The sequence below is a fragment of the Varanus komodoensis genome, unplaced genomic scaffold (genome assembly GCF_004798865.1).
Source record: "Varanus komodoensis strain SLA01 unplaced genomic scaffold, ASM479886v1 scaffold1, whole genome shotgun sequence".
Taxonomy (NCBI): Eukaryota; Metazoa; Chordata; class Lepidosauria; order Squamata; family Varanidae; genus Varanus; species Varanus komodoensis.
The window spans coordinates 54,259,450-54,282,690 of record NW_025335268.1 but is presented as its reverse complement, the minus strand read 5'-3'; the positions used below and the strand labels follow the sequence as shown (position 1 = coordinate 54,282,690).

At 44.8% G+C, this 23,241-nt stretch overlaps 1 protein-coding gene across 2 annotated transcripts in view; it reads right to left on the bottom strand.

Annotated features, from left to right (window-relative positions):
• Window positions 1-387: 387 nt before the first annotated feature.
• The window catches only part of TRAPPC3L (trafficking protein particle complex subunit 3L), a 28,258-nt gene continuing 5,404 nt past the window's right edge, over window positions 388-23,241 (bottom strand). For both annotated transcript variants that reach the window (XM_044426078.1, XM_044426086.1), the window contains exons 3-7: window positions 12,806-12,853; window positions 12,445-12,542; window positions 7,422-7,521; window positions 3,693-3,878; window positions 388-2,487 (exon numbers count right to left, since the gene is read on the bottom strand). In XM_044426078.1, the coding sequence (XP_044282013.1) occupies window positions 2,350-2,487; window positions 3,693-3,878; window positions 7,422-7,521; window positions 12,445-12,542; window positions 12,806-12,808 (525 nt within the window). In that variant the 5' untranslated portion in view covers window positions 12,809-12,853 and the 3' untranslated portion in view covers window positions 388-2,349. The remainder of the gene's footprint in view (window positions 2,488-3,692; window positions 3,879-7,421; window positions 7,522-12,444; window positions 12,543-12,805; window positions 12,854-23,241) is intronic.

Here is a 23,241-nt window from a genome sequence, read left to right as displayed (position 1 = left end):
CCTTAGAGGGACACCTGCCTGCACATGTCCCCTTTCCAGTTCCTCCACCTCCTCCTGCAATTGCAGGTATGTTTGGCACACGCTCGCTCTGCGGTATTTGTTTGCACTGGCCCCTACTGGGATAAGGGCATTTTGCATGGATCATCCATTGCTGCATCACGTCGCGCATACCTGGCTGCAGGCGCCCCGCAGGCCTGCTGCTTGGGAAAAGGAGAGGGAAGGTTGCTGCTGTCTCCAGTGAAAACGCTTGACAAGCCAACACAACGCATACGGATTATAGTCAAAGCTATTATTTAAAGCACAAAATACTCTATTTCATATTCTACAGAACATCTATAAGAAAATCAAAAAGTACATTTCCTTGTTTAATTTTTATTTTTGCATGCGGACATTCACATGGAGCTTCTGCTCAGACGGTTTGTTTGGAGGGCTGCAAATGTGCCCCAGACCTATAATCATTCTCGCCCTCTCTCGTGTGCATGGATTCCAGTTTGCTGTGACATCTGCGTGAGGCGAGCCATGCTGACCACTGTCTACAAATCAGGGTTTTGACATTAGCCATAGTTTTCCCCATGCAGATATCACAGTGAGCAATAATTAGGAGTACATAAGCCAAGAACAGCAGGAGGCTGTGAGCATGACAGGAGAAGTGCCAGCATGGAAGCCCCCAGCACATTTCCAACTTCTCTACTTGGTGTGCACAACCGGGAACCCAACATCTGAACTGAGTCAGTGTGCATGGACTGATCCACATACTTACACCAGGCATGACATTGTCCTGATGAAGCAGAACATGCTGGCATGTGAATGCTTGGCATGGACTCTCTGAGTAGAGCAATAGGCCCACCCAAAGCTGTGTTTGCTCGGGTGGGCATATGGCTCTCTTGTGTGCTCCCAAGGATTCCCCATACATTGCAAAGGAACACATGCATTATTTGGATATCTCCTCTGGAATCGATGAAGAAGCTGCTTGAGCCAGAACCCACTGGAGTTCCAGCATCCTGAACAGATGAGAAGAGTTGCTGTTACCTTGCTTATGATAAATTAGCCCATGCAACACAGGATCTTCCTACCTAGAAAATCCTTATCTTATGCCACCGTTTTCCTCCTAATAGGTGTAAACCAATGTCTTTCTCAACTGCCTCATAGCAAATTACTCACCAATGTTATAAGCTAGAGAGATATTCCTTTCCCATCCTCTTAGGGTACTTACTCCTTTCCTTTTCTTAAGCTTTAGTGAAAATGCTACTGCCATGGACACATGCAAAGCTCAGCGTCCACCGCTACCGGATTGTGTAGGTGCTGCTGCAGTGATCCAACGACCAAGCTGCCCAGCTTGCTTCCATGAAAATCACTGGGTGATCGTCAAGCGACTGCAGTGTGTTTAGTTTAACTGAAATATGAGTGGCATGTTGGGCTAAGCTGCGCAGGCATGCAGGGTGCTGAGTCTCTGATAATAGCACTTTCCACCCTGGTATGCAAAAGAAAACATATATCCCAAGTGGGACCAAGTCTTCTTAGGAGAGCATGTGGCATTGAAACTGCCAACGCCTTTCAGCAATGTTGTGATGATGGCTAAGAAAAGTACTCACCAGTTCAGAAAGTAATTGCCCTCACTCGGAATTTACTAGCTTTGTCTTTAATGGCATCACCCTGTTCGTGATATCATTCCAGACTGGCTGGGATTGCCCATGTGACTCTTGCTAGGAGACATCCCTCTTATTAAATGAGTGTGTACAGGTGGTTCTGAGGGAATTAATTATTTAATTTGTATTCCACCCTAGCAGTTCTCCAAGAGTGGCTCACATGAAATGTGAACTGAGATATAATTACACAAACACATAACAGAATGAATAAATAAAATAGCAATTGGAGGACCAGGAATCCTAGTAGCAACAGAGATGGACTAATGGTTAGCCAACCCCTTCAGAGACCTTACAAAATATCTTGTGTATTCTTCAAAAACTAAGAAAGAGGCTCCTTAAGCGGGGAGTTCCACAGTGAGGGTGACACTACAAATAAAGCCCTGCCTCTTCTGCTCTAGCTGAAATATCTAGAGCAGAAGACCGTATCATGTGGCATAAGCATGCAGGGATATTCTGGAGGAAGCAGAAATTCCCTTAGATAACTGGGCCCAACTGTTACGGACCTAGCAGGGAGCACCATCCATTGCCCTTGTGGGACATGGATGCAGAGTCCTCACTCCTCATAACAAACTCGGGCGCACAGCGTGTGATGCAGAAGGAGAACTCTCCACAGCCTGGTTCGGTGTGGGTTACCTTTCCTGGACTGGGAGGATCGTTTCTCTAGGCAGGTACAAGGGTGAAAAGATTAGCTATCCACATGTAGCTACTTCAGATCCTGGTTACACTTATTTCTTTTGTGTTTCTTGGTTTCAATCTTCCGTAAGAATGTAATTCCGATTTCTGTGACATCATCTCCCTTCAAAGCATCTTGAATGAATGTAACTTCAGCAGCTAGGTGCAGCTGAAAAGAAACAAGCTGAGTCAGCCAAATGAAAGAAAACATCCCTTCCTAATTCCCCTTTCTTTTTAAAAAGTTGCCTTGTACAAGAAAGAGACTGGCTTCAGCGGAACAGTAACCCACACTCAACAGGACAGGCTGTCGTTGAATCATGGGCTGTTGTGGAAATGTGGGTTGTCAAAACACAGTCAAACACTTCTAACCCCGGGTTGTCATGACACAGGTATGCCCCCTACCCCACCCCAAGACTGCCAAATCACAAAACCTTTTCAGGGCAGCTTACAAGCTAAAAACAACAAATGCACACTTCCAAATGAGTTTTCAAGAAACAACGTTAAAGGTTTGCAAATGGTGGAGTGATGGAGAAATGGTTCAGATGATCCCTGATGAGGTGTAGACTCTGGACAGGTGCAGGCACTCCTCCCAAGTGAAGAGAGATGTGGGGGGGGCACTTACTGGTTCCGGTCGTCTGTCATGCTCTCAGCAGGAAGCCCCACAGAGGACTAAATGGAGCATTTGGGCCATCCGTGGCACCGTCAGAGACAGTTTCCTTACCTTCAGGTAAGTGCGAGTGGCCCCAGTTTGCACCGATAGAACTCCAGGAGGGAGGATCTAACTCTTTCTCCCAAGGGTTTCCTTTGTCGGGAATGTTAGAAGAAAAAAGTCAATTCTGACTCCTCTGGATTGGAGGAAATTGGAGGGAATGGGGGGAAGATTTACCTCCCCCATAAGATCTATGGTCCTGATATGGATTGGGGTTGCACACTCTACAGGGGAGTAGCAAAAACTACCATGCGTTGTTTCACTCTGTGTGGTTAGCTGAACTTCTGGCCCTTAGCACTGGGACTGGTCCAGGGTCTGAACTGGACCGGGAGCCCACCTGACCACAAAAGCCTCCTTCCTGGCAGGGAGCACACAAATAGGACTAACAGACTCCACCGCACGGTGGGTAATATCAACACGTGCCTTTTTTCGGAGAGCCTTTAAGAGTCTGTTTTGGATTCCGTGTGCTCCGCTCTGCCCTCTACAGCGACTGGGCCTCTGTTTTTGTCCTCCCAGAATTGCGCAGGGCTGCTCTTTGCAAGGCTTGGCCAGTGTCTGCATGGCTGCAAAGGGGCTTGCTGGATGCCAGCAGTGCATGGCAGTGTGCATGCGTGTGTAACACTGTGTGTGTGCAGAAGAAAGACAATCGGGGCACCGCTGCTTACCATTTCTAGAGCGCCTCTGATGGTGCCACACAGAAGACTGCAGTAGCACAGTGAAGATCGCCCTGCTGGCAGCTCCTCCACGAAGTCCACCAAGGGATTCTTGTCCAGAACGAGGGAGAACTCATTCCCCATTGAGTTACTGCAAGTCACAGTAGCAGTGACGCCCAGATACATCTTAAAAGCCACCTGGAAATGCAGGGGAAATACTCATCACTGGGTCTAACTAGACCTTAGTTGGGCTAAAGAGCAGCGCCTTTCTTTATTTACTTACAGATGTCAGAGCGATTCACATCAATTCTCCAGTGGAGAGGGAGATTTAGCCCTTCCCAACCACAATCCCAGTGAAGAATCCTCTCCTGTGCTGCAATTAACCTTCGGAGAAAGGGGCCAGTGAGCTGGTTTCTCTGCATGAGATGTTTTAACCTGCTGCTTTACTAAGGCTCCTTTCACTGTGGGAGAAACATCCAGAGTTGGTGTTTCTCTGCTTTTCTACATATTTCTACATATTGCACCACAAAGCGGAGCTCGGGTACGGCAGCAGTACAGCAGATCAGTGACAATGCTCAAGGTCTTTGTTCTGGTTTGAAATTTAATTGGTCATTATCCTCACTGTAAAAATAGCCGTAAAAATGTGTGGGAAACATCGGAGAGGTCCTGAAAGAGGGCGGCATGGTGCACAGATGTCCGGCACACCTCTGTGAGGAATCCCAGGGGCACAATTCATGCCTCATGGGGAGACACCAGAGGATTCGTGATGGTTGTCTGCAGATGACAGCTGGGAAGGGACTGTTTGCCACCAGTATTGTGTTCCTACACCCATAATTAGTTTTTAAGATTCCCCCTCCCCCCCACACACACACAAGAAAATAGCAAAAGTTTCTGTTCTTGACCTGGCATGGGAAATCTACATACAGTTTTTACAGTTTTTAATGACATTTCTGTCCTGCCTTTTTGGCCTCATACAAGGCCCCTCATGCTGAAATAAAGGCACCCCACCCCCCGTGATCTCTCTTGCACCTCATCCCCTTGCATCAGTTGGCTTTTTGCCCACATGTGCTTTGCCTCCTGCTACCTCCCCCCTCCCCCCCCTCCAAAAATCCCTTTCTGCTTCAAATGTTTTTTCTGGAATCCAGTGCCCTCCTCTCCCTTTTTATAAATAGGGGTGGCTTTTGAAGGCAGGATTCTTTAAAGACAAACAGGGAGACTTTAGAGTCCGTTCTCTACAGTAGCATATGCACAGTTGTGTTTGTGTGTTTCACTGTTTTGCCCTGAGTGCCTGAGCTCCCCATCTTTATGGTACCTAGCATGCTGCTCACAGCATGAAAGATGCCCAGCCAACCACAATGCACAGGCTGAATGGCTTTAACAAGACCTGTATGTTCATAGGCTGCCTTTTCCTCATCTACCCCCATGGTATTGAACTCTGCAGGAAAAAGTGCACAATCAGTTCATTATCGTGCACAATGAGCGCACTCGTGTTTATTTTGCTGCATGAGCTCTGGAAGAGGGCAAGCACAGCTTCCCTAATAAATACATATATGGCCTTCAAAGCTGCTCATATGAAGTTAATAGTATTTTCCCCAAACAATGTAGGAAACAATTATTTACCCCTTTCATATGCAACCACTCACAGCCTATGCAAATATTTGAACTGAAGCCTGTTTAGATTATTCCACTGTGCTTTTGATGGCTCCATTATGGGATTCGTATTATCATCTGGTTCTAATATCAGCAGCTATGATATTGCCCATTTTATATGGACTATGTTTTGTCTGTTGTACTTGATTTGATTTTGTTTCCTAAGGCTCTGGGTTGAAAATAAAAGAGCTGCAGTGAGGGAGACAGGAAGCGTCTCTTTCAAGATGCATCTTTGATCCGTTTTGCAATGTTTCCTGCATGCGTCAAGTCACAGAAAGAAAAAGGCATTTCCTCCTTTCTCTAGTGTACATTTTAGGCTTTCAGCACACAGAACACTTCTGGGAATTTTGATTTCAGACACCTAATTCTGGGAATTGCTAAATCAAAGAATGAAAGACAAAGGACAGAACTCGAAAGAGAGAGTGCAGTCAGTCCAGCCAGAATCCAACCCCACCGCTTGAAGCCCACAATCTGGATCAGGGGCCTCCTCTCCCACCTGGCTGTTGTTCAGTACTAATGGCCACTTACTGCCTGTGACATCACCACACCTGCAAATGGCTGCCCACGGGCAGGTGGGGAGTGCCCGCCTTCCTCCCTGCTCGTATTTTCCCTCCTCAGAATGGCATGCATCTATCCATTCCCTGCTCTCATCAGGATTACTTCCACTTGGGAAGACGTGCTGCCGTAGCAAGAACACTCCTTCCTCCAGCCACACTGTGCTCCAGATGTTACATAGGAAACCTGTGCAACACTCTCTCCCATTCCTGATTTCAGGGCTTGCCAAACAACTCCCAATCCTCCATCGATGGCTACTGTCATTTGACCCAGTTGCCAGATTTTTATTCATCATCATCATGATGTGTAAAGCCCACATATTTAAGGAAACTGACAGGATAATTTTAAGTAGCAATAGCGTTTTCACTAGTGTGAACATGTGAACAAAGAGATCGGCCCCACATGTGCTAAAGCTTCATGTCACCAACATTATTTCTTTAGTAAATGTATAAACTATACTTCAACATAACAGTATTAGCAAGGATTTAAAAGGATGAAAATGATGTATGTATAAATGCAACATAAAATCAGATTTTTTAAAAAGTCACAGAAGTAGGCATCATCTAATCCTTTCATGCACACAGTTCCGTGGCAAAAGTGGTCCTGTCCCCAGTCAGTACCTGCCTAAATTCAGGCAGAAGCAGCATTCCAAAAGGAAAGAACGAAGGCAGAGTGAGATGGAAGAAGATGGAAGATGGACCTTCAGGTTATGTGCCAGACATTTGGTGGCCTGATATGGAGCATCAAATGAGCCCTGCCCTCTCACATGCACCACCCTCTCAAGTAAAGGAGCAAACGTCCCAGAGTTGGGACACAAGGCAGAAAATTCCGCAAGGGGGCCAGTGATGAGAATGATGATGATGCCAATGAGCTGCAAATGTGCTGCTCCTTCATGACACCCCACCTAATGATATGACCCACCCTATCTGGGCCCAATCCATTTAGGACTTGATTCCTGCTTCTTCAAAAGCTGCAGCATCCACAGTAGTGTCTTCTCGGTTGCTGCACTTTCTAATTTCAGTGAAATGAGGGGACAGATACAGGCCATGCAGGAAAGGGAAGCAGAAGTGCCAGAGCAAGCTGCTGCTTGGGAAGCACCCCTGTGAAGCACCTGTGCTTTCACTAAGCATCTGCTTGAGCTGGAGAGCAAGAACCGGCTCTGCATACTAGGCCAGACAACAGCCCTGCTGGCTGCGAACAGCAGGAGCTCACATATCTGTTGTTAGCCGCCTAGAGATGCCAAGGTGAAATAAGAGGCATATATTCCCTAGCCAAATTCCCCTTCCTGTATCCACACTGCTCCTTTCCCTTATTTCTCCTCCCACACTAACACAGAGCTATAATGAACTGGAGCTGAAATGTTCCAACATAGAAGCACATGGTGCTCATTCGTATTTGCAAAAATAGCCATGCATCCAATCAAGCACATGCTTGGAAACTGAAGGGCAGCCAGGCAATCCTTGTATTATGAGCAAGGCCCTGGATAAGCTGGGGCTCTGCTAGCCACATCCAGGCAGGGCCAGCATCATCCCCTACCTGGCCAATTATGTCTGCAGTTTCTGAATAACTCCGGCACTTCCTAACAGCAGAACGAGCCAAAAAGTCTTCAACCAGCCGTATGCCAATACTGTACCCCCTGAAAGAAAGACAGGATGGAAGTCAGCTGTAGCCACGCCTATTTTCCATTTCCACCATATTTTCCTTCTCTGCCTTTTATTTCACAAAATATGGCAGCTTCCCCAGCTAGGCACCTTCACATAAGTTAAACTACAATGCCCATTAGCCCCAATCAGCATGAGCAATTTTCATTTTAAAAATTAAATTATTTTATAAACCCTTTCCTCTTTCATTTTTCCCAGCCACACTTGATGTCAATTTCACCTACAGAAAGCACTTCAGGTTATGAAATTGTGGATAAATGAAAATTAGAACAGAAGTTTTGGTGCTTTTCATCACAGTCTTCATAACAGGAGTACACATTCTGAACAGAGTTACCAGCTTTTCCTTTTTTCAGCAGGTATCTACTTTGCCCATGTATTTGATAGGCTGAAATTAGGCCTGAAAAATATCACACCACCACCCCACAGACAGGGCTATTTTGGGCCTTAAGCAGCTTATCATGTAAGGATAAGCAACTGAAGCTTCTCATGCCCCGGGAGAGCAATAATCACAGAATCATGGAATAGTAGAGTTGGAAGGGATCCATAAGGCCATCAAGCCCAATCCCCCACATGGTACAGGACTCCAAATTCACACATGCCGAACTGATGGCTGTCCAGCTGCATCTCAAATGCCTCCAGTGTGGGAGAGCCCATGGCTTCCCTAGGTGCCATTGTTGTACTGCTCCAGCAGTCAGGATCCTTTTCCTGATATACCACTTGAGCCTGGCTTCCTGTAACTTGAGCCTGTTATCTCACATCTGCACTCCGGGAGTATTAAGAAGAGATCCCAGTCCTTCTCTGTGAGAATCATTTCAAGTACTTGTAGGGTGCTATCTTATCTGCCCTCAGTCTTCTCTTCTCAAGCCTAAATGTGCCCAGGTCTTTCAATCTCTTCTCAAAGGGCTTTGTTTCCAGTCCCTGGATCATCTTTGTTGCCCTCCCCTGAACTTTTTCCACCTGCCAAGAGTTGCAAGATGCTGTTGTTGAGCAAAGGCAGCTTTTTCATGAATTGGAAAGTGTTACCAAGTCACTTTCTTTGGGATGAACAGTACTGACTCCATTTTGAGGCAAACCTACTAAGCCAACTATCTCTGTCCCCAGCTTCAAGCAAAGGTGGCAGGAAGATACAGGAATGGGATTAAGACCCATCATATCACCTAAGAGGATGGACAGGAGCTTCTAATGGACTTCTTTCTATGTATTCCCCAAAGGAAAAGGTGGCGAATGAACTTGGAAGCAAGAATAGCGCCTGGCAAATTTCCTGCTTCACAACCCACACTGGGCTCCCTTTGTTGCACTCCAGCATTAACATTTGCCATTAAGACAAATGAAAGGCCACCCTGTTAACTGGAGGGAGCTGGGAAGAGCTCTGGGGTCTTTTGTCTACTTGTTCCCGACAAGTAGAGCCTCAAGCTCAGTCATTGTCTCATAACACGTATGGGACCATTTCCAGTGCTTGCTAACTTGATCACCTTCATTGAAGTGGTGACTTCACAGCCTGTAATTGGACCCTATAAAACTGCTCAGTCTTCTGCTGAAATCACCAGGGCCTCGACCCACCAACCCTGGGCAGGGCGCCATGCTACTGCCAAGACCACTCAGAGCCTCCCCTCTCAGGGGAACAGCCTCATGCCAAAATTGCTGAAAGGCAACTCAAATGACTAGCCTCACTGGGTGCCTTGCCTCCCATAGTCAAGGCTTTCCATTTTCCTTCCTCTTGAAGGAAGTTGAGATGCTCACTAGTTCTTGTCTGTGGGAAAGGACTTCAGTCCAAAGAGAAATATTTTGGTCTTGGAGAGTCTTAGTACAAGTTGTCGCCTCCACCCACCCCTTCCCCTCTTCAAGCCTTATGGGAGGCTCCTGCTCACGGTCACTCAAAACCCAGGTTTAGGCCCTCAAGCTTAGCTTTGCTGAAGGTTTAGCTAAGTTCCCCATCAAGGCATGACTCTCACTGAAGGCTGAAACACTCCCAACTGATGTAAACAAATCCATTTGGTCCATGTGTGCCTACACATCTCTGTAAACCTAAATAATTGTGCCACTGTGGTGTTACCCTCTTCAGCAGCGGCCAAGTGCACTGTTGGTGCATCTCTTTGGTGGGAATCTATCTTCGTATCCATAGATTCTCTCTTTCTCAGTGTCTAAAAATTCCTTATAAGTGGGTGTGTTGAAACATGCACAAGCTGATGCACACGTCTAACTAGGCCAAGATGAAATGCACCAGCAGAACTTTCTGCCAACTTAAAAACGACGTTCAGTGAAAGTATTCACGTCCTCATTTTCTCACCACTATCTGGATATTAAAGTTGCAAGGAAAAGAAGTTAGCAATGTTATTGATGAAGATGGTGTTGGAGATTCAATACAGTATGATTACTAAGGAATGACCAATAATGTACAGGAGACTCTCATAAGGAGAAAACAGATGCAACGAAGTGGCACATTTATCAGACTGAAAGGGTTTAAATGGGCCCACAGAAAAAATCCATTAAATTCACTCCCTCTTAATATTTCCTGGTCACGATTTTCAATGGCTTTGACTGGAAAAGGAACTGCTGTTAATGGGAAGGCATTAAGTAATCTGGGATCAGACTATATGACACAAAGCCAAAAGCGATTATAATAGCCAGGGTATTGATATAATGCAAAGTGTTCTTGCAGACTAAGCTCCAGGGCAACATTATGCAGCAGATCAAATTGTGCCAATGGCTGTTTATTTGCAAGAATGTGAAAACAAATTTCAGCATCAACAGCACTGGAAAATATCTGAACAACAGATGTTAAAATCTGTACATCTTTCAAATGTGTACAGCAGCACTAAACAAATGCTCACATGATTTTCATGTTCATTAAAAAGTAGCACAGTTATGAATTCGAGTGAAAAGAGGCTCTTAAATTTGAGTAATTTGGCAAGTCCATTTCTTGCTATGGAAAGATTGATGATTTCCTAGAAAAAAAGCCATTCTTGTGGAAAGGCTACAGTTACTACGGTTCTTTAGAGGAAGCTGGGACAATTAAACCAGCTTTAATTGGAAGCTGGGACAATTAAACCAGCTTTAATTGGTCAAAATTAATTCAAGATGACCACAAGGTTTGCAAAGATGCAGAGGGTCCATAGGAGGAAAAACAAAAACAAAACCCAAAAGTAAAAGAGGGTAGATATCCAATACAGACCAAGGAGGACTGAGCATGCTCAGTGGCCACAAAATGTAGACAGATTGTTGAGCAAAATGCAGAGAGGACAGGAAACTGCATAAGAAGGAAAATGGAGTGGGGTATCATAGGTGGGGCATGGCGGACTGGAATAGTAGTAATACTTGGTGCTGCAAAGCTTTGTTGCAGTCACAACAACAAGCCAACAAGGCCAACCAAAGAATCCTGATCATCGGGATCAGAAAATTCCAAGTACCAGAAATAGGATAGCCACTTATGCATGGCCTAAAAGAGGAAAATAGAGGACACTAATTCATATTTCTATAGCTGCAAATTTAGAAATAATTACAATAATTTGAGCAGTAGCACAGTCCAGCTCCTGACAGAGATGAAGGCTGCAACCTGTTAGTTCTCCTTAGCCTTTTTCTTTAAACCAGGTTTGGACTGGACAGCCCTTCCAAAAGAGGATGGCATCAGAGGACTTTTCTTGATGAAGGAGCATACCTGGCTATTCTAAGCAGAAGGAGCACCTTTCCCCATATCAGCTCATTTATGCCTCAAGGTATTCCTTTGGAGGCTTTCTCTAAGTCAGGGGTCCTCAGACTTTTTGAACAGGGGGCCAGTTGACAGGTGCCAGCGGTGGCCATGGGCTGCCAAGGCGGTGCCGGCGGGGAGGCGCGGGCTGGTGTGGGGGCTGGGCACGCACACATACGTGCACATGCAAGGCGAGGCGGAGGGGGGCGCACGGGGCGAGGCGCTGGCTTGCTCATGAGGAGATCATTTCCGAGTGAGTCCAAAACGACCTCCTCCCAAGCAATCCACCGCCGGGCACACACAGGGTGAGGTGCCAGCTTGTTCGCCAGGACATCATTTTCTCCAAGCGTTTCCAAAACGACCTCTTAGCTGCGCATGCGCCCAGCAAGTGCAAAACCTGTGGGGTGGGCCAGTTAAAGGGCATGGCAGGCCACATCCTGCCCACGCACCTTAGTTTGAGGACCCATGCTCTAAGTGCTGCCTTTTTTAGAAGCACACCTGTTAAGTGACATGAAAGACCAGGGCTGCCTTGGTGCTGGCATCCCAACTTTGGAATGCCCTTCAAAGGAGGCCTACCTGCCACTTCCACAGTGACCTTCCTGGCACCAGGAACTTGTCCTTTACTCAGGCATTTTAATTCATTGTCAACTTTTTTAGTTGCCAAGGATTTTATTTGCTCTTTTACTGTTTTACTGTTTTGTGATATAAACCAATATGCTCTCAAAAAGCAAAAACAAAAACGATGGGACCTTCCAGAAATGGGTTAGGGTTAGGGAGAATATGCTGAGATCATGTGGCACTTGAACTGCGTGTGGGTGAGCTCCATTCAGCTATGGTATGGTACTTTGGAAGCAGTGGGTTGCAGCAGAATTTCTTTGGGTATGACACAAATATTTATGCAACCAAGAAGTGCCGGTTTTTGTAGTAACTTCTTGTGCCATCGTAAAAATATTTTGCATCTTTGCAGTGTTGAGTATCCTGTGTGCATCAAGTGATAACAAGGTGAATTAAACCCATTCCAGTTCTAGACTGTAACAACAAAATGGTCACAAGTCAAAGTGGCATAAAGACTTCTGCAAGGCACTGTCTTTTTTAAAGAATTAGCTGAATGAATCACTGAAGCAAGAAAGGGGAGCCATTTCAATTTAATGATGTAAAAAGGTCAAATCACAGTTTCTCCTCAGCTGCAGCTGAATATATGCTTGCTACTTACATGCTGTCTAAATATTTGTTCACATCTTCGTCCTTTTCACAATCTTTACACAGCTGGGCTACCAAAGCACCGTAGGTGAGCACAAAAAGCTCTCTGCTCTGCCAATCACAGAAAAAAATGTGTAAAGGATATGCTTTCGGATCATACCCGATCAGAAGGGGAAAAAATCCTTGCCCACCACCCCCAGGCTCCCAGATATAAAGTCCAATGAACAGGCAACAAACACAATCACAGCATGATTACCCATTCTATCAAAAACAAATGACATAGAACTGTATTGGCAAAGCCCAGCATGAATTCCCCCAGCAGCCCAGGACCCAGGAAAAACACACAGGATAGGTGCAATAGACATTCTGCATACCATGTGATGAGCTGATGCAGAGGATGAAATGGTGGGCAAATGCCAGTCCTACAACATAAAGAGAAGTAAAAGGGGCAGGAACACAAAGATACAGTCACACGTTTCTTACATGGCTTTGCTAGAAAGCTTTTTTTTTTTTAAGGAATAAAATCTGGTGAACTGAAAAGAAATGAAAAGCATTTAAGAATCAAAAGGATTCACAAGCTGAATCAGCAGGCCCTGGAGAAGTATTAAAGCTACAAGCACATATAAGATTTGTTTTAAAAATCCTTCAGCAGCACTTTCCACTTTTTTCATTGGAAGAGCCACCAAGTTTGAAACAAAGGGGGCAAGGGAAGGGGGGGGGGATCTCTACACCCAAACGGGGTGTCTGTAGTATGCATGTCACAATGTTAAGAGTCACAGAACTAACAGGCAACAACAACAAAACAGTCCAGAATTTTGCCATGGACTTCAAAATGTCGTGGACTGCAGCCCTGTCTAGGCTAAGTAGCTATGAATAAGATTGCAGCCTGAGAGGAAAAAATCAGCCAAGCACTCACATCTGGCTGCAGCACATGTGCCATTGAAATGCGGGAAATGTGGGGGAGAACAGAGAAGCACAGAGTGAATTCTCTGATCTCCTTAGCTCAACAGTATTTGTGCTTTCTGTCTTCACGGATCCATTTTCCTGATGCCTTGCCTGCTGAGAGACATCCTTGGACATTGGTCTGTTGGTCCTTGGACATCGGGCCTCTCTCTTGCTCCCTTGATAACTTTTGATGAAGCCAGGGATTAATCAGGACCCTTTGAAAACCACTGCCTTTATCTCTAATTTGATTTCATCATCATCAATGGATATTTTACATTTATGCAGAGGTGAGCAAAACAAGTTAAAGACACATTTGGACCATTATACTTTCACATACTTCGGAGTAATGCCTTACAAGCAGAGAAGCAACGATGCTAATTTCTAGGCAATGGACTTCCTTAAAAACAAAACACCTTGAACTTGTGTTTAAAATTGATTATTTTGTCTTCTTGGTTTCACTGAAGAATTGATTGATTGTATCTTAAGCACATCCTTGCCTTTGGGAGCATCTATTCCATATGATTATCCAAGGATAATGTTTGCTTCAACCTTAGGAAAACTTTTGTTTTTTAAAGGAGATGGAATACAAACTAGCCACACTCGCATCACCTGTGCTGCCATCCAGTGGCTTTCAAGGGAAATCTTGAATAACTTCAACATCTGGAGGGTAGGAAATGATTTGGGGAGGAGACAAGTGCAGAGGAGAAAGATTTTTGGCAAAAGTGGATTGGCTTGAAAAAAAAAGAACATTGACATTTCTCTCCAAATCTTTCAAATATAGACATGGGACAGGTTCAGCTATTTTTTCAACACACATTAGCTTCTTTGAGAAGTACAACTTCCAAAATTACATTTTATTTTACTATAGTGCATAGTAGTATAGCAGTGTAAGACCTGATACACATCAACTAGTTTAGTTAATTAGAAACCTTTAAGTAGCGTAGAAATAGGTATCAGCATACAGAATCATACCAGGCAGCAAAATGCCTGGGTTATTTCCTTTCAGCAAAGCACAGCAAAGCACGATGTGTGGTTCTCATTGTCACTGTGGTTGAATCACTCTTTGTGAAAGTGGGTATGTGGCTCTGTGGCCTCAGTTCACCTCCCTGCTCAGCCATGAATGAAATGTATTGGATGCCCTTGGGCGCAAGCACTCTTCCTCAGCCTAGCTTTCCCTCACAGGGTTACTGAGAGCATAAAAAGGGAAGATCTAACTTCCCTTCAGTACTGAAAGCAGATCTTTTCAGCCTGCTGTGAAAATTTAAACCTGGGGAATTTTACAGTCTCCCATCTCAGGCACTTCCCTTCCCTTTGAAACGTCATTTGCAAATAATTTTTCCATGTGTGTGTGTGTGTGCAGGCATACAAGTATGTGTATGCAAAGTGTGGTTAAGTATGTCACACTTTTGTGTATGGGATCAGGGAGAGGAAATGGGATTCTTTGAGATATCATGACACGCTGGAGGGTTTTTTCAACCAGAAAAACCCTGCTGCCTCAGCGAAAGAGCAAGAGACATGTATGAAAAATGGATGGCTGATAAATGATAAAGACTAAGTTCAGACAATATGATTACCAGGCCTCAAGAGATGAGTGTAGCCTGTTGCTAAAACATAAGTTATTGTGTTGTTGGTTGCAATAACAAGCCACGGTCTGTTAACTATGAACAATCTAGGAAGAGAACCCATGGTTTGTTATTGAATTGAAGTATGGGTTGTACATCATGATTTGTCATCTCATTTGGATGCAGACAACAGAATAGCCCATGGTTCAAGACAACCCACATTCAGCCCTTGAACACAGGTTACTGCATTGTATGAATCCTGTCAGATAGATAAGTGATCAGATAAACTGTCAGACAGCATATTGCCTGTATGGGGTGGGGCAGGGTGGGGGTGAAAGGAAGAAAGTGTGGTGTATGCAACATTGCATGGCACACTCAGAGCATCTTAATAGCCACTGCTTTCGGGAGTTTTTGAAGCTCTGTTTTCTGGGAAATTATCACAGGCACTACTACAAACACTGAAACTTGGACTGCAGCCAGAAATGCTTGCTCTGGGAAATGTTTGCAAAACAGTATCTGAAACTGTCTAAAATGTTGACATATACCTAAAAACATTAAGTTTTTTGCTGTATGTTTTAGCTTGTAAGATAAATTTATGCTATGCATGAAGCAGAGCAGTACATCAATTTACAATACCCAAGAATAACTTTAACAGCATTTGACATATTTAAAGAAGCCTTACTATTTTGGGGTTCTCTGGTCTTCTGTTCCCTGTCCGCGGCATTGTTCTTTGGTGGTAGCAAACTACACGATCCCCTGTTTACATTGGTTCTCTCTCAAGTAGCATTTTCCTATTCGGTAACTGCATATCTTCCTTTAAGCTGGCTAATAAGCTCCGGGTACTATACTTTCTGCCTTTGCTCCTCCCTATTGCATGCTTCAGACCTTCCAAGGGAATTGCATTTGGCAAGACAACAAGCCTGTTTCAGAGAACAACCTGACTCAGATCAGTAACAGAGCCATTAAACCACAGAGATCGCAAATCACGCACATTATAGCTGATCTCACTGTAAGAAGCCTGGACAAGAAAGAGCAGAAAATTCAGAAAGTCTAATTATGCTGGACATCTATAAATCTGATTGAATGGCACAGTCAACTTGAATGGAAGATACACATCTCAGAGCATCTGAATGAACAAAATGTTTCTTTATTGAGTTGCTCTGCGGTATCTAGCCGCTTCTTTCTTTACCAAGACTATGATTTCCCGAATGGCACACAAATTTCCCGGGGAGAGTTTCTATTGATGAGGATGATTTTCAGCATCTTTATGCTGCTCTAGAGAGATTCCAGGGTCCACTGAACAATAAAAAAGAGATAAAAGAATAAAAACTGCATTAAAAACAGAATCCTATGCATTAATACTCCAAAACCTGACTTCATTCAATGAAACTTATTCCCAGATTACCACGCATAAGATTATGGCTGCATAGCCCACACCAGACCTGTGTTTCTGGAAGGAGGTCCAGCTGATTTCTGTGCGGCCTCCTTTGGCAAAAGAATGCATGGGACTCTGGCCATAATTGCACTGCGTAACCCAGAGTTACTTCTCCCCTTTCTTGCCGTGCCCGTGTGCCTGGTTAGGCATTCACTGGAAATGGTCAGGCAAGTGTTTGTATGTGGCGAAGTGAGAGCATGAGATTCCAGTGTCAAACTATATTAAAAAGCTTCCCTACTAGAGAGGGGAAAGGAATTTCTTAATGCCTCTGTGTGGGGGCACCACAATTTCCATACACACCAGCTGTTGGCTATGACAGCAGCATGACCCAACCTGAGTTGTGTCAAGGCCCTTTCAAGCAGACTGAGGGAGATTTAAAACACTGTGTGGGGACCACCTCCTGCCCACAGCTCTCTCTGGAAGCAGCTGCTATCCACTGGTTTTGCCCCTTCTGGGCAGTTACTTCTTATCTCGGAGCCCACAGACAGATAAAAGTGGCTGAGAAAAAATAATGTCAGCACCTGCTATACCTTCTGATCCTCCTTAGAGGGAATTTTTGGTGAGCTGGTGAGGATGCATGAATCCACCACACTGACATTGGTAGTGCATCTGTCTGAAGAGAAAGTATTCAGGCTTTTAAAGATGCCGTAGCCCTTTTTGGAATCTCGTGGCCTGATCCTGCTCTACTTTACTCAGAAAAAACTTCTAGCAAGTAAGGGCTGTGGGTATGTTTTAAAATCTGGTGGTATTTTTTTCAGAATCATTGCGGGATTACCCCGGGACCTCTGGGTTCCCGATTTTTCTGTCTTCTGTGCATTCCACTACATGACCTTCTTGTTGGTGGGCAGAGACTGGGAACAGACCTCAGGAAATTTGCCTCTGTCCTTTTGCACCCCCCCCCCATTTCTCACCATGTGCAGAGGTACTTCTGTGCAAAAGAACTTTAAACTTTTGAAATTATGCGAGAGCTGCAAAAACAAACGTAAGTTTGACCAAGGTGCATATTTAATGGCCAAAAACACACAGGATCAAAGCTGATGCACCTTTTTCTTTCTTTCTTTCTTTCTTTCTTTCTTTCTTTCTTTCTTTCTTTCTTTGGCCACATTTGTGCAATTTTCAATATTCAGTCTTCCTCAGTGCAAATGGTCCCCCAAAATGGGGCTTACTTCTAAGGAGACATATATGGGACTGAAAGGACAGCACTTTCTCCCTAAGGCAAAAGGTAAGGGTAAAGAACCAGAAATTGCAGGGTGAAGAGGAAAACTGAGGGAACATTCCCAGAGCATCATTAATGGTGACAACCACCCCACTCCAACACATAGCATAAAAAGGTGGAATGCTGAAGCTACACTGATGGAAACTTCCCATTTCATGTTAGGATTGCAAAGAATAATAAACAAACAAAAATCCTAGTTATTTTCCTGCTCTCTTAGCCTATGGAGAAAGTAGTTGGCAAGCACCAGAGATATATGGGAAGAATGTGGTATGCTTCAGGAATGGGAAGGACATAGGAAAAGTCTCATCTAAAAAAACGCCGTCTTCTTAGTTTTATCCTCTAAGCCAGCGTTAATGCAGGACACACAGAGGGCCATTAGAACTGCAACGGCTTCATCCACATGACTGAACGGCAGAAGGGCTATGCGATCACTGCTAGATCTAGCCATGGTCTGCCCATCTTTTCCTGACTACTCTGCCTCCAGTCTGAGCATTGCTGCTCTCTAAAACAGGAGCGAGCAACTTGTAGTCTCCAGATGTTCTGGCCTACAGCTCCCATCATCACTCTCTACTGGCCATACTGGTTAGGGCTGATGGGAGTTGTATGCCACAGCACAGCAAGAACTGTAAGTTCTGTAGTCCTGCTCTAAAAAGTACATTATTGAGTGTACTTAACCACACTCAGTATGGCATGTGGATTGACCGCACAGGCCTTTTTAGAAACATACATACATGCACATAATTGGTTTTCATCAGGGTAGCAATAATAAAAGAAAAGAAAATTCTAACACCCCCAAAACACACTGGGGAAATAATATAAGAAAAATAGCAATGAAATGCTTTCATACATGGAACAGGCAGCTTGATCTATATTTAGCTTGAAGTAAGGCTCACTGATATAGTGAAGTTTTTATTATAAAAATGCTTTGCATGCCCATGTTCAGCTCTACAGATGCACCACAAACCTTGTCTGTCAGATAGCTGGTTCACATGACATGACACTTCATGGTGGCCCCAGTGTGAACCCAGTTTGTTTGTTTACATTTATCTCCCACCTTTCCCCCACTGTGGCACTCAGGGGGGCTGCTGCCGTTCCCGGGTGGTCTCCCATCACAGGCCAGGCCAGCCCCAGCCCTGCTGAACTTCACTGTGGTGGGAGCCTTCATTGCCTTGAGACCATCCTCTTCTCCACTTCAGGCTGGCTTGTCCTCCAGAGATCGCAAGGGGGCTATGGCTGACAGAGCACTTGGATGGTGCTGGGAAGAGCAGCTGCCCTGTTCAGTGCTGGTGGAGTGGTATTGTACCATGCCCACTGCCTGCATGGGGATCATGGGCCCTCCGCAAAGCTGACAGCTTGGCCAGCACTGGGGGAGGCGGCCACTCTCCCTGGTGGCTTTGCACAGCCCCCACTACCCCTCTGGGACACTGGCAAGGGATCAAGCCAGGGATGCGACTGAAGGTCTTCCCCCTTCAGAGCCCCGTTCTCCACACTGAGAGAGGCACCAAGCATGGGGAAGAGCAAAAGGGGCAGGCCCCACACACTGTTCAGCACAGTTCTGAACCTCAGCAATCTCCCTGCATCCACACCCCATGTTTCTCCCCCTTACTTCTGCCCCTTCCTCAAGGCTGCTTACAAGGTTCTCTTCTCCTTCACATTATCCTCACAACAACAACCTTGTGAGGTAGGTTAGGCTGAGAAGCAGTGACTGGCCCAAAGCTACCCAGTGGGGCCCCTGACTGAGTGGGGACTAGAACCCACATCTCCCAAGTCTCCAGTTCAGCACCACACTGGCTCCAGGTATTGTACAAATTACAGCACAACAGTGACACGAAATACTAAGAAATGCCCAATAAAAGCAATCAATATAGAATTAATAAACATAACAACAGAAGGGATCTACTTTCATCAGCTGCAAAAAAGGAGGGATTTCTCTGTGGGGATGCCCTGAAGTTGGAATGTCTTGTGGGATCAAGTATGCCTTGCACCAACTTTGTGTTTGTATTTGCCCAAATATGTAATTTTCCACATTGAAACGTGCATTTTAAGCAGTCTGTCTCCCATTTTATGATTGTTGTTGTTTGCTTTTACACAGTTTTTATTGTATTGCATATCTTAAATTTGTTTATACAGCCCTGAAATCCTGTATCCATGGATGAAGGCAGAGAGAATACATTTTGTAAATAAAGTAGCCTAATGAAATTGAACTGTCTGCACACTTCCTTGGGAGTAAAAACCATGCATCTCAATAAGTTCTAGTTAAATATGCAGAAATAAATCTGGACACGTTTTTTCCACTGGACCCATCATCTCCTTCTCCCCAGTGCTTGGCTTTTTATGCTGGATGCTAGATACAAATTATCTGATCATTGATAGGATCTGGAATTCCACAACTGCATGTCAAGAATTTAGCAAGCTGGTAATTTAACGCCACCATAGAATAGATGGTCGCTGTTGGCTGTCCATAGTTCCTGTATCAACAGTATTGACATTTCTCAGTCTTTACTTCTTCGCTAATGCATTTTCTAAGTTAAAAATTGAAGCATGGAAAGGCCTTGCTCATTCCAAAATTCACTTAAGGGGAAAAAAGCCTTTGTTTCAGACAAACATCAATGGAGGAACAGAATATTACTAAGGCTTAGAGAAAAACAATTAAGCAATGCACAGGGGGTGGGGGTGGGGGCAATTTGAAATTTGTAAATCCTGTGTACACACACACACACACAGAACCACTTGGAATGCCTGGTCCAGGCAAATATTATCCAAGAATGTGCCAGTATTTAAAGACTGGTAATTAGCATTTCATGATGTGGCTGTAATACAGCCAGTTCTCTTGAATACTACTTTCTTCCACCTTCTGCTTGCACTAATTATACAGGTAGGGATAGACCCGTGGAGTTAAGCCACAGAAGTCCAACTGCATGCCACCATTATCAAACCAAAAAAGCCTGGGTGGCAGGGACAGAACCCTAACTCCCAGGATCCACCATGTCATGGATCCCTGTGTGACTCTCCTCTCTCATGCCTGGCCTTAATGATCTTAGAATGCCAATCTATTCTTCTCAAAGTGTAAGTCCCTTTTCCACAATTAATTCTTCTCTGACATTGCTGAAATATTTAATTTTCCATAGGTTTGGGGATTTGGATTTGACATCAGTCTTTATCATTTTATCACCCTAAGTAACTTTTTCATAGCATCATCTTTTTGTTTAATGTTGCATACCCACAAATTTTCTCTTCAGCTGCTAGAAAGTTTGGGGGTATCAGATATGCTTTCCCTCTGTATCTTTTTGAATTGCCATTCTTTCCCGGTTTCAATGTTTTTGCTAAGTAATTCTCAGGTAATATTTCTCTAACCACAAAATCTTCTTCATCAGGTAAGTGACTTTGGTACATCTCCATAGTTACTGTTCTGTTATAGAAGTACCCATTGATTTTCTCCCATCTTGCCATAAATATTAAAAATTTCCTTCTTCGATTTGTATATAATTGCACCATCCTGGATTCAGTGAGCATGAGGTTTCCATTCTTGCAGTGCAGCTGCTCCTGTTCCAGAGCAGGACATCATCTCGCACTGTGCATCTTTTTCTGCATCAGAGTGTTCAAGGTGCGTTCCTCATGTTCTTGGAAAGTTTCCTGCAGGACCTGTTCCACATCCATCATGTCTTTCCTGAACATATTGCACAGTGGTGCAATCACTCATCGCAGTCACAGAAGCTGCCACATTTCTGGAGCCTGAGCCTATCAGTACAAGAGCTCCATAAAGAGGAACAGGAAGGGCCTTGGTGCTCCGGGCCAGAGGCAACCAAGCCCTAAGGCAGAAGTCCTCAAATTTTTTAACCGGGGAGCTAGTGGAAAGGTGCTGGTGCTGGGTGTGGGCTGGAAAGGTGGCGCTGGCGGTGTGCGTGGGTGGAAGTGCGCCGCGAGGGAGGGGCACAAGGCAGTGGCTTGCTCGCTTGGAGATCGTTTTCTCCAAGTGAGCAATCCACTGCCTCCCGGTGCATGGGGCGAGGTGGCGGCGGTAGGGGTGTGCACGGGAACGGTAGGTCCAAATGGGCATGCGGGCCGTAGTTTGAGGACCCATGCTCTAAGGCAACATAGCAGACAAGCAGCAGCAGGAGGATCAGAGACAACTCTTCCAGCCAGCCCCACACTGCTATTTTCATGCAGAGGCTTGTCAGCATACACCGAAAACCTTGGTCGAGTTCCTAGAGACTGCAGCTGTCAAAGTTCTACTTGTGAACAAGTGTACATATGTGTAGACCTTTTCTCACAAGGATGCCTCTGCCTTGGTCTTATCTTTTCAGGAAGTCTCTCTCCTGAGGGCTTGGCATTTCTCTGCCTCCGCAAGTGATGCCTTTATGAGGGCTCAGGGAACTCCTGGCCTACCGGCAGGTTGTGGGCACTGGTAATGGAGGGTGGATCCAGCTCTTCCTCCAAGATGTCCTCCAGGACCATGTAGCCTCACCCCATCATTCCTGGAAGTGTGCTATTTAAGACCAGCCAAGCACTATTTACAGTCTTGAACCCTGCCTCCTCCATTATTACTCTTGCTGCCCCTGACATCCAGAGGGTGACTGCCTGAAGAGAGCCTCCAACACCTATGAGAGCTCTGAACTGGCCTAGACCACTAGGTTTGTTGCCACAATTCAATACACATAGGTCATCCAATTTCAAATATTCATGTATCTGCATTTATTTAATCTAATGCATTTTTGAACCTACATTTTAGAAACATAAGAAGTCACGCTGGATCAGACCAAGATCTATCCACGTCCTCCTGAAATTGGTGTACATAAGCATACTGCCTCTGATACTAGAGGTTACATAGATCCAGAAGAAGCAGCCATTGACAGACTTATCCTCTATATATTTGTCCAATCCCCATGTAAAGACATCCAAACTGGGAGCTAGCCATACAATTTGTAGAAATGAATTCCACAGGTTAACTAATTGCTGTGTGAAGTAGTTCATTTTATCTGCTCTGAATTTCCTACCAGTAAGTTTCAAGGGATGACTGAGAAAACTGTTTCCCTATCCATATTCTCCATACCACACATTATTTTGTACACCTCTGTCATGTCTCCCTTTATTTTCTTTCTTTCCTTTCTTTCTGTTTTTTGGATATTAAACAGTCCCAGCTGTTGTAACCGCTCTTCATATGAGAGCTGCTACTGGCAACCACTTGTTCATTTGAGTTTTCCTGTTCTGCACATTTTCCCACTCCACACTATCCTTTTTTAGGTCCAGTGACAACTATGCACATTAGTCTAAGTGCGGTCACTCTGTAGTATGATAGTGGTCATTCTATTTTCAAATCCTCTTCTAATTTGACCTAGCACTGAGTTGGCCTTTTCGACAACAGTTGACTTATTCACTGAATCCTCCATCAGAACTCCAAGATCCCTTTCTTGCTCAGTCACATTAGCTCAGATCCCATCAGTGTATACTTGAAATTGGGATTTCTTATTTTTTGCCAATGTGCATCACTTTGTACTTGCTTACATTGAATCACATTTGCCAGATTAATGCCCATTTCCCCCTCCTTCCCTGAGACGCCCATTCTCCATGACTGCAGAGGAACTGTCACCCAGGAACTGGGGCGCTGCTCCCCAAAGGCCTCATCCACCAACCTCTCTGCCTCTCTTAGCTTCT